The 15119-nt window shown below is 41.1% G+C and overlaps 1 protein-coding gene across 2 annotated transcripts in view; it reads right to left on the bottom strand.

Annotated features, from left to right (window-relative positions):
• ube2e2 (ubiquitin-conjugating enzyme E2E 2) overlaps positions 1–15119 on the bottom strand; it is a 67099-nt gene that overhangs the window by 21551 nt on the left and 30429 nt on the right. For both annotated transcript variants that reach the window (XM_056285628.1, XM_056285629.1), the window contains exon 5: positions 13364–13496. In XM_056285628.1, the coding sequence (XP_056141603.1) occupies positions 13364–13496 (133 nt within the window). The remainder of the gene's footprint in view (positions 1–13363; positions 13497–15119) is intronic.

Here is a 15119-nt window from a genome sequence, read left to right on the forward strand (position 1 = left end):
ATGGGGAAATGCATATCTAACTGAACCGGGCTGTGGTCAGAGATAACAATGCTGTGGTACTGGCAATTTGTGACTGATGGGAGAGAACTGCTATCAAGCAAGAAAAAAATCAATTTGTGAATATGAGTGGTGAACTGGCGAGAAAAATGAGTACTGTTTAGCTGTAGGGTTTGTGTATCCCCACGGGTCTGTAAGTTTGTATGAGTCCATAAATGACAGAAGACCTTACCAGATTTGGAAATCGCACTATCAGGTCTAGGTCTGGACTTGTCCAGGCCTCAGTGCAGCATGCAGTTGAAGTCATCTCCCAAAACTAGATGGTGTGTGTTGAGATCTGATATTTTAGCTATAAAGCGGGAGAAAAACTGTGGGTTGTGCCAGTTTGGACCATAGACATTAGCTAAAACAATCTGTGAACCAAAAGTTTACCAGCAACAATTATGTATCTGCCATTCTTGTCAGCAATTACTGAAGTTGGAACAAAAGGCATTCCCCTTTTTGATCAGTATGGCTGTGCCTCTAGACCTATCCTCGTATTTGGAACAAAATACCTGCCCAATCCAGCCTCTCTCAAGTTTGGTGCATTCATTAGTGCTAAGGTGAGTCTCTTGAAGAAAAATAATTTCTGAGCCCAGGAATTTTAGGTGTGCAAAAACACGGCTGCGTTTAATAGGATGGTGGATTCCTTTAATATTCCAGCTGGTGAGTCGAATAGAGCTTAAAGTAGTGGAACTAGGTGATGCCATAATTTATTACAAGCTGTGCAATGGGATCAAGTGGTATGGGTCTGAATAGCTTATAGTCCCCATGTTTAGTCTTTTCCAAATGAAGAAAAGTATGAAAATGGAAAAAAGAAAAAAAATAGAAACGGAATTTTTTTTAAAAAAAGTCCTAAATCCCTACGCAGATCTCCCCCCAAATGGAAGATCGCACCAACCTCCTTTAAACTAAGGAAGTAAAAGCACATGAAAAGTGCTTGTTGTCTGGGAAACCGCCAAGCTATTCTACAGAACATGCCTTGTCAGACTTTTAAGGCACAAAAGGTAATAATAGTCAGAATAGTAAAAACCTTATAACAGCAAACAAAAACAATATCATCAGTAACATACGTAACAGCAACAGTAAAAACATTAATTATGAAATCAGGCAAAAATAGCCCAAACCTGAGGTGGAAACATTCATATCAAAATATAACCCTTAAAAAGAGCACCAAACCTCTTAAATATTGAAACAGTCCAGAGTAAATACTCACATAACTGTTGTGCCCACTGTTAGTGTCAGAGAGCACAGTTATATTTCAGACTGTCAAAAGATGTGGAACCAAGGCATCATTATCAGTTTATGCTCCTTCACATTGGTCTTGACCTCATCAGGTAGCTTGGATGGTGTCTCTGTCCACTCGAGCAGCATGAGGAATAATGGCCTGCGTTACATAGGATTGGGCCTCTTCTGGGTCCAGGAACATCTTCTCCACGCCTTTATATGTGATACAAAGTTGGGCCGGATGAGAGATACCAAATCGGACTCCCTCTAGGCCTTGGAGCTGCTGCCTGACGCCACTGAAGGCTGCGCGGGCCTTGGCCACCTGTGCGGTGTAGTCAGGGAAGACTTATATTGTCTTGTCCCTCACCTTAATCCTCCGCTTCTCCCTGGCAAGACGCAATATATCAGCATAGTCACTGTAGTAATGCAGGCGTGCTACAATCGTCCTGGGTCGCTGTCCTGACTTTGGCACCGGCTGTAGTGATCTGTGAGACCTGTCTATCAATGGGGCGTCACCAAGGTTGAATGCTTTCTGCAGCAGGTCTGCAACCGAACTTGTGGAACAACTATTAGGGCCCTGTGGTACCCCCACAATCCTAATATTGTTCCTCCTGGATCTAGGCTCTAGATCTTCACATTTATTTTGTAGTGACTCAGTCAGGGTTCCCAGCCGCTTTACCTCACGTTTCAGAGCCTCAACGTCGTCAGAACAGGCAGTCAGACTCCGTTCTGCATCTCTCATGGTGTTGCGCAGTGTGGTTAATTCCGTGTTCATGGCTGTTTTAAAGTCTTTGAAGCCCTTTCTAAGCGCATGAACATCTGCTCTAATTATTGCCATTTCACTCTCTAAGACTGCTCTTACCTCCGTTTTCATCATGGCAACCAAGTCCGCACGCAAGGAGGAAAGCAGCTCACGTTTGAAGTCTTCCACGTGAGCCCCAGCGGGGTCTTTAGCATCGCGGCCTTCTTTCTCACTTGAGGTTGAGGATGATGAGGGTGAAATAAGCCTTGGCATACACGCGGTGGTCTTACGTCCTTTAGCGGCCTTGTGCGCCATGATACAGTGTGGATGTTAATCTGATACCTTAATAATGTTGTGTCACCGGGTAAAATGCGAATAAAGTGCCTCTAAATTCGTTATTTGATTGTTTGTTCTGCAGAGTTAAACGATACATGTCCTACTCCATAGCTTGCTCCACAGCGCCCCCCTGCTGCCAGGATTTTAACTCGGACTAGGAAACATGATCACATTTCACTGATCCTGGCTTCCCTACACTGGTTAACTGTTGCTTTTAGAATTGATTTTAAGATATTATTGATTACTTATAAAGCCCAGAGAGACCTCACCCCAAGTTATTTATCCGATCTCTTATCTTCCTATGTCCCTTCCCACTCTCTGAGATCTTCAGATGCATTGTTCCTTGTTGATCCTAGGTCCAGATTGAGACACAAAGGTGATAGAGCCTTTGCAGTCAGGGCTCCTACACTTTAGAACATGACCTGCCTGAGGATATCATGGTTGCAAATTCATCTTTTAAATCACTTTTAAAACCCCATTTTTAAAAAATTTGCTTTTCGGTGAATTCATCGATGGCATTTTAGTTCATTTTACTCTGTTTTAAAATGGGTTATTTTATGGCTTTAGTTTGTTTTAATCTTTTTGTGTTTTAATGAGTTCCGTTTTTATTGTAAAACACTTTGTAACTGTTTTGAAAGGTGCCAAAAGTTTTATTATTATTATTATTATTGTGGCATTCAGTCAAAAACATTGCAATGTTTGGATTCGTCAATATGGTCCAGCCCTAATTTCAGTATGGAATTAAAAAGGAGACCAAACAGAGTGAATATTCTCACCCCAGAAATAATTCAATGAAGTTACTCATCTCATATCAGCTCATTCTCCAAATATAAGGCACATTTTTTATTTGCTGTTTTTTAGTGATATCCTGTCTTACAATCATAGAGATAAACATAGGGCTGGACCAAATCAAATATCACACATTTTTGGGACCAAATACCTTGATATCGGTATTGTGAAGATATTATGGGGATGACTATTGGTGTTTTCACAAAACATTTACACAATTAGATTTTTGATAAATCAGTAATGCCTACATAATTAAGTGGGTAAAGGGAAATAGAACAGCTAGAACAGTCTGGTAAGTTCAGAAAATTACATCACTTTACTGTAATGCAGCCTTTAAAACCAGGAAAAGACAACACATATGCTGATATTCCATCCATCCATCCATCCATTATCTTAACCGCTTATCCTGCTCTCAGGGTTGCAGGGATGCTGGAGCCTATTCCAGCAGTCACTGGGTGGCAGGCGGGGAAACATCCTGGACAGCCCCCACCCCACACACACACACACACACACACACACACACACACAGGGACATCTAAGTCACCTGACTTACATGTCTTTGGACTGTGGGAAGAAATCGGAGCCCCGGAAGAAACCACGCAGACATGGGGAGAACACGCAAACTCCACACAGAGGACGACCCGGGATGACCCACCAAGGTTAGACTACTCCGGGGCTTGAACCCAGGACCTTCTTGTTGTGAGGCGACTGCGCTAACCACTGTGCCACCATGCCGCCTATGCCGCTATTACAATATCCAAAATCCCAGACAATATCTAGTCTCATATCATGATAGATGTAATATCGATATATTGCCCAGCCCTAGTTATACATCAAACACATTCACAGCCACAGCTACCCGCTATATGCACATAACTGAGCAGCCTTGAAGCAAGTATGTCTAAGTGCCCTGTTGAAGGCAAAAGACAACGTGAGTTGAGAGAGAAAGAGAGAGAGAGAGAGAGCGAGAGAGCAGTGTTTTCCAGTCACTTTCTACTCTTGGATTTTCTTTTACTGGTTTGGGACTCAAACTGGAAACCCTCCGATTTCAAGTGTGCTTAATCTCTTGCTTCTTTCTCCAAGTTGACTTTGGACAATTCTCTCTCAAAGCTAGTTAAGTAAAAACACTGGTGGTACCGGAAGGTGACAATTTGCAGAGCTGCTCATAGATAGGAGACAGATTTCGTAAAAAACGTGAATGTAATCTGTGGGATTTGTAAGAGATATTTACAATATTTTGTACACACCTGTGAGGAACACAATGAAATTAAGCTCACTTGGGCATGATCTCTAAAATCATTCATTCCAACTAGCCACAAAAAACAGCCTCTTATGTTTTACTAATGGAGACCCTCCAGCATCTCTTACCGAGGCCAAAGACTTAAGGAGAGCAGTTTTTTTTTTTACTTTTTATTTCTGGGTATTTTCTTCAAGAAAAAAGCAAACAACAAACTGGAAAAAAAAAACAACAGAGCCCCCCCCCCCCAAAAAAAAAAAAACAAAAACCAAAAAACGGGAGGTCATGGGATGATCAAGAAACCGCTAAAGTAGAATGTCTCATATACAGAATACTTACAATAACTATGAGCTATCCTTCTCATTGGCCAAATAAATACACCATTTTCCCCACCGTTTTTCTCCCAGTTCTTTTTTTTAATATATATCTATTTCTGATTTTTCCCCTTTTATCCCAATTTAATGGCCAATCGATCCCTATTCTAGTTCAAACACCCACCCTCGTACTGCATGCGTTCGCCAACTGTATCTCTCCGGCCGGCAGTCTCGAAGGAGACGCCTCGCCACTTCCATGACAAGGCGAATCCAGGCCGAACCACTGCTTTTTCCGACACACACAGAGACGCATTCATGTGACGAATACAAGCCGACTCCGCCCCCCTCCCGAAGACAGCGCTGCCAATTATTGCTGCTTCATTGAGTCCGGCCATAGTCGGATCTGACGAGACCGGGGTGCGAACCCCGTTCCCCAGTGGGCAAACTGCATTGACACAAAGCCGATGCTTAGACTGCTACACCACCGCGGACTTTCTCCCAGTTCTTTTTGGAGCCGAACAGAGAAAGTCCTCTGTTTTGAAAGATGTAATTGTTTGACAATACTGATGAAAAGTCCAATAGTAGGGCTATTTTTCTGAAGCCAGTGTTTTGTAGTTGCCTTTTTACTTGCTGCCAGCAAGATCTTCAAAAGATAAGACATCAGTTTTATTTTGTCCATCAGGGATATGCCCAAGAAATAAGGATGAGAATGTAGTACTAATGCTCAAACCCAGGGTTTTTGAGATGATAACTGATTCTTCCTTCCAAAAAGTCTGAATGGAGGGACACGACCAGAAAACATGAGACTGATCAACCACGATTTCTCCACATTCCCTCCAACAGCTTAGCTGAGTGCTGGTTTGTTTGGACTTCTGTTTGGGGGTGATAAAAAAGCGAATCAGGCTTTTCCAGCAGAAGTCTCTCCAGGTCCGTGAGTTGGTGGAGGACTATTGCGTTTTCCAGGCATCCAACCACATGTCCTTAGTTATTTCAGTGTCCAGCTCTTTTTCCCATCGCTGTTTCACATAGTCTGTGGAGTCCTTATTCAGTGATGTGATGCCATAGTATAACTTACATATGTCTGTTGCTTTCTGAGTTAGATGCATCAATAAATACATGAATGATAGCTGGAATCTCTCTTGGATTAGAACCTTTCACTTTTTAGAAAACTAATCATGGAGCTCTAAATACCTATAAAATTCCTGCCTCCCCACGATATGTCTGACATAGATTATCAAAACTATCAAGCTCCCAGTTTTTAACAATCTTGCATATAGAAGTGATGCCAAAATAGACTCATCGTTTATATCTACCATCTAAAGATGCCGGTCTAAAGTCAGAATCATATGCTGGCCATCTGAGCAGGTTAGCTTCTCTCTCGAGTTGAAACCGTTTAACCACTTCCCTCCATATTTCCAATGAAAAAAAAAATCACCCATTGTCTCACTGTCTGTAATATTTCTTTGTATTTGGCAACACAGCCAAGCAATGACTGTATTGGTATATCAATTGAGGATAACTCCATAGTCTTCCATTTGGCCACATAAGATGGGTTACACCAGTATACAAGGGGTCTCAGCTGAGCTGATAAGTAGTAATCCCTTAAAGATGGGAGGGCCATGCCCCCCCCCCTCCTCTGGTAGTTGGAGAGTAGATAATTTCACCCTTGGCCTCTTTTTGTCTCAAATGAATGGTGAAATGTGTTTATCCCATTCTCTTAATTGTTTCCGAGGGATTTCTACTGGAAGTGATTGAAAAAGATATAGTAATCTGGGAAGAATGTTCATTTTGACTGATCTGATTCTGTTATCGAAGTCAAGAGGGAGCAAACCCCACCCACTGAGGTCCTCATATATATATTTTGTTAATGCCATTGTAGTCGATATCAAATAACTGTGATGCATCTTTAGGTAAGTTTACTCCTAAAGTACTTAATATGAGATGAGTTCCAATTGAAATTATACTTTGCACTGAATTCTTGTGTGAGAGTATAATTAAATGTCATAACCTGGGTTTTGTGTATGTTATGGGAATACCCTGAATATACCCCACATGTCTCCAACATTTTCATTAGGATAGGCAGACATGAGCCTGGGTCCTTCATTGTGACTAGTACATCATCTGCGTACAGACTTACTTTATACTCTGCTCCACCTATGGATATACCCTTTAATTCTGTCTTCTGTCATATTGCTTGGGATAAAGGCTTGATGAATAAGTTAGAGACTGGGACTAGCTGGGCAACCCAGTCTACAGCCACATTGCAGGGTTATAGAGTTAGAAAGGCTACCATTAATCTTTATTCTAGCAGTAGAAGAATAGAGTGCCCGAATAAAACCTATAAAATTTTCACTGAAGCCAAATTTGTTCAATACTAAATAGAGAAATTCCCACCCAACCGAATCAAAAGCTTTTTCCGCATCTAAACTGAGAACAATAGAACTAATTTTTCCCTTATTAATCTGCTCAATAATATGTAGGGCTCTCCTTATGTTGTCATGAGTTTGTCTGTCTTTTATGAATCCCGTTTGATCTTCATCTATTAAGAAAGGCATTACAATTTCCATCCCATTTGTTAAGATGGTGGGGTACAGTTTATAATCAGTGTTTAGGACACTGATAGGTCTGTACTCTTTACAATCCAACCTGTCCTCTCCTTCTTTGGGGATAACTGATATAAAAGCCTCCCTCCATGAGGGGGGAGGGAGCCTTCTTTTAAAATGTAATTAGAACAGGTCTCCAGTAAAGGAAGTAGGTGTTCTCTCATGGAGTTGTACCATTCTGGAGGAAACCCATCAGTACCAAGTGATTTATCAAGTGTTCAGACTTGTAATACCTTTATCAATTTCCTCCATTGTTATTGGTGAGATGAGATCATCGTTCATTTCTTTGCCCAGCGTGGAGAAGGTAAGAGAATTCAGGAATTCAACAACTGTGTGTCTATCAACCTGATCTGACTGGGAATATAAATATCTGTAGTATGTTTCAAATGCTTTTTGTAATCCTTCCAGACTGTTAGTAGTTGTATTTGTAACAGGGTCTCTAATCTTATAAGTGGTGTTTTCTGCTTGCTGTTTTCTGAGCCTCCAAGCTAGCAATTTTGCTGCTTTGGGGCCTGCCTCATAATATCTGTTTCATAAACCTTATGTTTTTCTCAACTTCCTCACTTAATATTTTATCTATTTCCTGCTTGACATTTCTAATTTGGTGTATAATGGAGGGTTCTTTATTAACAATATACACTTGTTCTAAGTCTCTCAGTTTTTCCTGTAGTCTTGACAGTTCTTGTGCTTTTTTTTCCAACATGGCAGTCCTGGCTATGATCTTCCCGCTGAGGACATCTTTGGCAGTATCCCATAATATACTAGGTTTTACCTCACCATTATCATTGTCCTGTAGAGATACGCCTAAGTCTGTCTCCATTGAACTTCTGAAGGTGGGGTTGTTCAACATGCCTGTATTAAGCCTCCACAATGTTTTCCACTGCCTACCGTTTAAATGTAATGTTAAATATACCCGAGTGGTCTGAGAGCACCCTCTGGCCTATTCTGCAGTCCTTCAATCTATGTAAATCCCTGTTATACATGAAGAAATAATCTATTCTTGAATAGATTGTGTGTCGTGAAGAGTAAAAAGTGTATCCTGGGTCTGTACTATGCATGGACCGCGATACATCGACCAGTCCCAGGTCTTTAAGTATCTTGTTGATAATTTTTTCAGTATGATTCCTTCTCCTTTTCCTATTGGTTGTATCTAGTAAAGGGTTAAGAAGCATATTAAAGTCTCCTGCACAAATAAGGGTCCTATGTTTCTGATGCAATCAAGTCAAACACTTTTTTATAAAAGGACATATCACTCCTAGGAGGAGCATACACATTAAATAGTGACACCTCTTTTTGATCTATTTTCCCCTTTATCAGAACAAAGCTGCCCTCTTTATCACTTACCTCAAGATATGAATTCAAACTGAATTGAACTTGAAATCAGTATGGCAACTCCCCCCTTTTTTTTACCATTTTTATATGACAAGAAGTAAGTGTTCCTAAGGCCCCCCCCTTTTTTTAAGTTTTTCATGTTCAGTACCAGAGAGATGGGTTTCCTGCCAAAATGCTATATTTATCCTCTCCTTTTTTATTTTTGGTTATCATTTTACTTCTTTTGATCAGATTATTTAGCCCATTTACATTTAATGAGATTATGTTATAATGTTGGTAAGACATTCATTTTACTTTCAAACATTTTCACTTGTGACATCCCAGACCTCAACAAATAAACAAGGTAGAGCAAAACAAAAAACTCAAAGAACTATAATACAAAACATAGAACTGGGCTTCCAAGTCTTGTGTGGCTCTGTCTGTTATCACCAAAGGTATCAGCCTTTCATTATATTTAAAGGGAAAAAAAAAAGGAACAGGGCTGGACATGGTTTTAGTGTTATTAGTGTATTCCCAACATGGTAGAAGGCGCTTTCTTGGATCCAGATTAAAAAGTAAATCACTCACTTGTCCCCCAGCTCCATCCAGCGGTACTCTTTCAGCCTCTCCCGGACCCGCTGCTGGAACCGGTTCACATCTCCGCTGCGCTGGGTCTCGGTCATCACCCACGGTAGAAGTTGGGCCAGCTTTTCCTCTAATATTTCTTTATCCCTTCATTTTTGAATTCAATTATGTTGCTAGCTCAATAATGAATGAAATAAAAGTCCTTAAACATCTGGAAAAAAAATAATCCTTGGTCCCTGGAATTACTGTCACTGCACCCAGCGCAAATGCCCGTGTCCGCAGGTCCGCCGCTGATTGTGTTGCGCTGTTACACAGGATGGTGCCCGTTTCGAAGAAAACACTCATTCTGGTTAATGGGGTCTGGAAGCGTATTCCATTCTCCTTCAGTGCCTTCTTCACCAGTATATATTCCTTCCGCTTACTCTGCACATCTGTTGCATAGTCATGGTCAAAATACACCCGTTTGTTTTGGACTCTTAGTTTCTTCTTCCACACAGTATACAGAATCTTCTCTTTGACTGAAAACTTGAGGAAACAGACCACCATGGTGGTGCGCTTACAGGTGGTTTTTCATCAAGAGCGCAGTGGGCATGTTCTATCCCCAAGTCGTGGCCCCGGTCCCAGCCAAGATTGTCTCCCAGTTCCGACTTCATCAGGTTTTCAGCGAACGCCACTGCGGAGGTGCCTAGATCCGGATATTATTGCGCCTTTTGCGTCCTTCCAAGTCAGACATTTTCTCATCTTGTGCCCGTTGTTTTTTTAACACCTGGGTAAGGGCATCCTTGACTGCAATGTCCCATCTCTCTATACTGGCCATGCAATCCTCCATCTCGTCCACTCTCTTCACTGCGCCTTCTATCTGGCTTATCGAACCTTGTATTTTTCGATTTATTTCCGTCGTAAATTCATCCGTTTGTTTTTTGATATCCTCCCAAAAACAAGTGTGGAATTCAGAGAGGTTTCTTTTCAATTCGGCCCGGAGTGTTGACATCCCCGTGGCCATGGCTTCACTCACCGCTTCGCAGATTAGGTTCAAAGTTTCACTTCCTTTTCGGCCTCCATCTTGTCCTGTTACGTTTTCGCTAGCCGCAGCTTCTTTAGCATTTTCTCGTCTTGTAGGGTATCGTTGCCCCTGTCCTCCTTTCTTATTTCTATCTCCACTCATTATTACATCGCCTGATATACATTTAAATAAATAAAGAACCTTGAATTAGGGGGAAAATTTAGGCTGACACCGGAGCACTGTACACTAAGCTGTCATGCTGTGTAGCGCACCACCGAAAGTCCTCAGGAGAACACTGTTTACTCACACATGCAAAGAAATACTATGCATGTTCTATATTAGGATGGAGTTTTAAGTCTTTTTAATAAGACAGCCCTGTCTGGCATACAGGAAAATAAAAATTGGCACCTAAAAGTTCCTGCCGGAGGGCAAAGCCTGAAGGAATCGAAGTCAAATCCCAGTGCATAATCAAAGCGTCCTTCACTGTCTTCCCAGCTTCAGGTAACCACACAGGTTTTACCAACCATACAAGTTCTATTTTTTAGTATTATGAATATCCATCTTCTACAGCAAAAGAGGACAGATCGCATTATGGAAAATAGTTCAAATCTATTATCTAGTTTTTAGGATTTTGCATGCACTCCTGAAAACGACCAAGAAAAACTGTCAACGCAAGACTATTGAATAAAAAGCATTAGTGATAAGCTTTGGAGGAAGTGTATTTCCTTTTTTTCCGCGAGGAGTTGCTAACGATCCAGGAAGATATCCTGCATTTGTGCTAAGGTAGGCTAAACTCACCATTTAACATAACTTCACACTGCAAGTACAGACATATAAAAAAAAGTGAAAGCCTTTGTGATTATTCTGCATATGGAGCTCAGTGGCATTTGCCTCAGGAAGTGAGCTTAATCACCGTGTTCCATGATGGTTTGTGTGACAGGGCCATAATAGACTAGCAGGTGAGCCAACTTGTGATGAGGAGCCAGCGGTCAGGTATGATCACCGTTTCTGAAGCTCAATGAACCGTTCACGTTCCAGCAATAGATCAGCCTTTCTAAGAGCTCCACTGAGGCCCATTTAATACAACCTGCCAACACTGCTGCATGTACAGGGGAAAAAAATGCATCACTCTCTCTAGTGTTATTGTAAATACAATATTTCATAAGAGCCAATTATTTATTAGTGACTATTTCAAATATTATCTTTTCATTTCCAAATAATGTAGGTGGAGTGATGGGCATGCTGTTGGGGATATATTGCCTTAACAACCAAGTGTTGTGGAAAAAAAGCAATGAAAATTGTGTATGCAAAAAAAAAACCCCAAACAAAAAACAATCAACTCTCTTAAATAAAAGTCCTAAAGTTATGCCAAATCAGACAAACATATTTCCTGGCATTTCTCAAAATGCTTTATGTTACTTGGCCGGCAGCAGAGGGCAGTATGGTGTAGAATGGAAGTGTCAAATAACGATTATGTCACCATTTTGAAAATAAAGACCCCATGCAATTTACTCAGCAACATACAAGTGTGAACTTATCACAAACACTACACCAAATCACTTTGTCTGTCATAACACATTTTAACAATGGGGGACATCTTTCCACTGCAAGTTTTCCCATGTTTCTTTTGGAATGGTATTTGTGTTACACCTTAAAAAAAAAAAATTAAAAACTTTTTTTTTTTAAATCAACCCACCACACCACAGCCTGACCCAATGTCCCTGGGTCTGGATCCGTTTGATTCTGATAACCAATACTCATGTTTGCCCCGCTCCAATCATCAACATGTGGCCTGCATGACCCCAACCTTCCAGAGGAAACTTGTAATGAGCCTTGGCATTCCCAAAATCACAGGGCACTAAGTTCTAAAGAAAATACGGTGCTTCCATCACCCCCTGACCCGACACTCATGCAGCGGAAACTAGCCCACCTGGACAGCATGTCAGAGGCTCTGCTCAGTGTATTAAAAGAGTAAAAGAGAGAGAAACAGTGTGTGTGTGTGTGTGTGTGTGTGTGTGTGTGTGTGTGTGTGTGTGTGCGTGTGCATGTGAATATGTGTCCAGGCCCACGTTTGAGTGAATTCAGTGCAGAGCTCTACTGAAGCGTTTCTATTGTGAGGGAGTATAGTAGCTACAGGCCAAGGATAGGGGGGGACTGGCTGTAGATCAGTGTTTTTCAGCCTGCTGTCAAACAGAGAGAGAGAGAAAGAGAGAGAGAAAAAAGAGAGAGAGAGAGAGAATCAAAGTAGGAGGAAGAAAAATCGGGTGCAGAGGGAAACACAAAAAAAAAGATTGGCCCCAACTGTGTATTCAATAATGACATCTACTCAACATCCCTATAATGTGCTGCCTTGAGCGTGCACACACACACACACACACACACACACACACACACACACACACACACACACACACACAGAGAGAAAGGAATGCTTTAAAGCTCTGAACTGGTGAGGATCTGGTGTAAACCAGATTTCTTCACAAACTGAAGTGTGGAGTGCAGAAATGCAAACTAAGCCATAAAACCGCTGTGTCAGAGGGGCAATATAGAAACACAGCTCTGTTCTGATACTCTGATATAGTTTTGCCACAAGCTGCTTTCCTCTCACACCTCCAAAATACATTGTGAAAATCTAAGTTTCTTTACAAACAGATTAAGTTTATATAAGACGATCTGAAATGTATTATCCTCCACTCTGACAACTGCACCAAGACAAGGGAAACATTCAGTTCAAGGTACCACCAATGTGAACAGAAAGCACATTCTTTCTGGGACAGGTCACTTAAATCCAAAATATCTATACTTTATTCAGGTCAAATTAAACATAAACCCAAACTATTGTTATTAAGGTTTAGAAAAGTTGTACCAGCCAACATTGGGCAGAGCCAACAGGGAAGTTGTACTTCAGCAAAATGGGAAACCATGGAAGACTCTTTACAGTAATTTCCCACGCTTCAAAAATCCCAATAGTTTAATGAGCTCAAACCAGGAACAAAATTTAAGTTCAAGTTAATGTAAATTTTAAGAGCATTTCAACAAATTTAAGTACCATTTATTGCTTAGGTCATTTGACTGTATCACATTCATGATTTTCTTTCTGTGGGGTATTTCAGTATCAAAAATGAACAGTGCTCGAAATCTGGGAAATGTCCCAAATCAAAATGTGTGGTGACTGCTGACCTTGGGGGGTTTGAAAGGGTAGTCGGGTGTGAAGGCGATGTCCAGGAAGAAGACCCCTCCCTCGTACACAGAACCTGGTGGGCCCAGGATGGTCGACCTCCACTCATATATATTATCTCCTTTAGGACCAGCACTGGAAAAATAAACGATAGGGCATATATGATAATCAGCACAGTTTATTGAGACTAACAGCATGTTCAATAAATGGAGATACAAATCCAGGTTCTGTCAATAATGGGCATTTTTTTAAAATAATAATTAAACAAGTCTTTTGTAATAAAAATGAATAACATTTCATAATGAATAAGTAATCATGAGTATTTTTAATAATAATAACAACAACAACAACGTGTGTATTTGCTAATAGGTTTTGCTTAGTGGGAGACTAGGTTCAAACTGGATTATTCCATATGAGGACTTGTAATAATGAGGTTGTTGACCCATTAATGATGCAAATATCAAAGACACAAAGCAGTATAACAAACTATACAAATCAAAATTCAGTACAACAGAATAAAGAAACCATACTGTCCAACAGGAAAGTAATAAAAAAATGAACATTTATAGGGCATCCATTACAGAGATTTTCTCTCCAAGGCAGTTATGTTGAATAGGGGCTGAAGGTCACATCTGTTGTATAGTCTGGTAATTAATGCCATTTCCATATTAAGCCCAGCCCCCTTACACACACATACAGGTCTGCATTAAAACCATGGGCTGGCACAGCTCCAGGAGACTGGGACAATGTCCAGATGACAAAGTATGGGACAATGAACAATCCCTGGGATTTCACATAATTACCAAACAAAATCTCCAACACCAATTCAAACCAACTGCCACTGACAAGCTGTTGTACCTACAAAGTATGTGGTCTTCCCAACAAACACACTGCACGCATTCTTTGCCACTGCTGGTAGCACTTATTTAGACAGAGTTATTGTCAGATACAGGGATACTCTGGCCATGTAGCAGACCTAGCACAAACCTCACACAGCCAATCAACAAATGTGTCTCACTCCAAGATGAACATTCCTTGACAAAGAAAATAATTATTCTCCACAAATAGAAATTATTTTTTTCTGCTTTATTGTAAATGCATGCAAATTTCCACAACCTCTTTTGTGAACATTTCACACTGCCCCTCTCCTAATCCAACTGATGATTTAATTATGAATTAATGTAATTCTGATCAATCACCTCATCTGTTGAATTGATCAACAAGGAATTAAGAAGGAATCACAAATCTGGACAATACCTTTTATTTGTGTGAGGCTAGTAGGAACTCTGGTTGAATTTGTTAACCAATGAGAATTAAGGCATGTGGTGCACTGCATGTTGGTGTGATGAAACTGGACAGTTGTTGGCCATCTGATTCTGAAATCCATCCATTTTCCGAACCACTTATCCTGCTCTCAGGGTCGCGGGGATGCTGGAACCTATCCCAGCGGTCTTGGGCGGCAGGTGGGGAGACACCCTGGACAGGCCGCCAGACTATCACACAGGGCTGACATAAATACACATACACACACACACACACACACACACACACAAACACACACATTCATACCTAAGGATAATTTAGTATGGCTGATTCACCTGACTTACATGTCTTTGGACTGTGGGAGAAAACCAGAGCCCCCGGAAGAAACCCATGCAGACACAGGGAGAACATGCAAACTCCACACAGGACGATCTGGGACGACCCCCAAGGTTGGACTACTCTCGGGCTCGAACCCAGGACCTTCTTACTGTGAGG

Source organism: Lampris incognitus, chromosome 9 (genome assembly GCF_029633865.1).
Source record: "Lampris incognitus isolate fLamInc1 chromosome 9, fLamInc1.hap2, whole genome shotgun sequence".
NCBI lineage: Eukaryota > Metazoa > Chordata > Actinopteri > Lampriformes > Lampridae > Lampris > Lampris incognitus.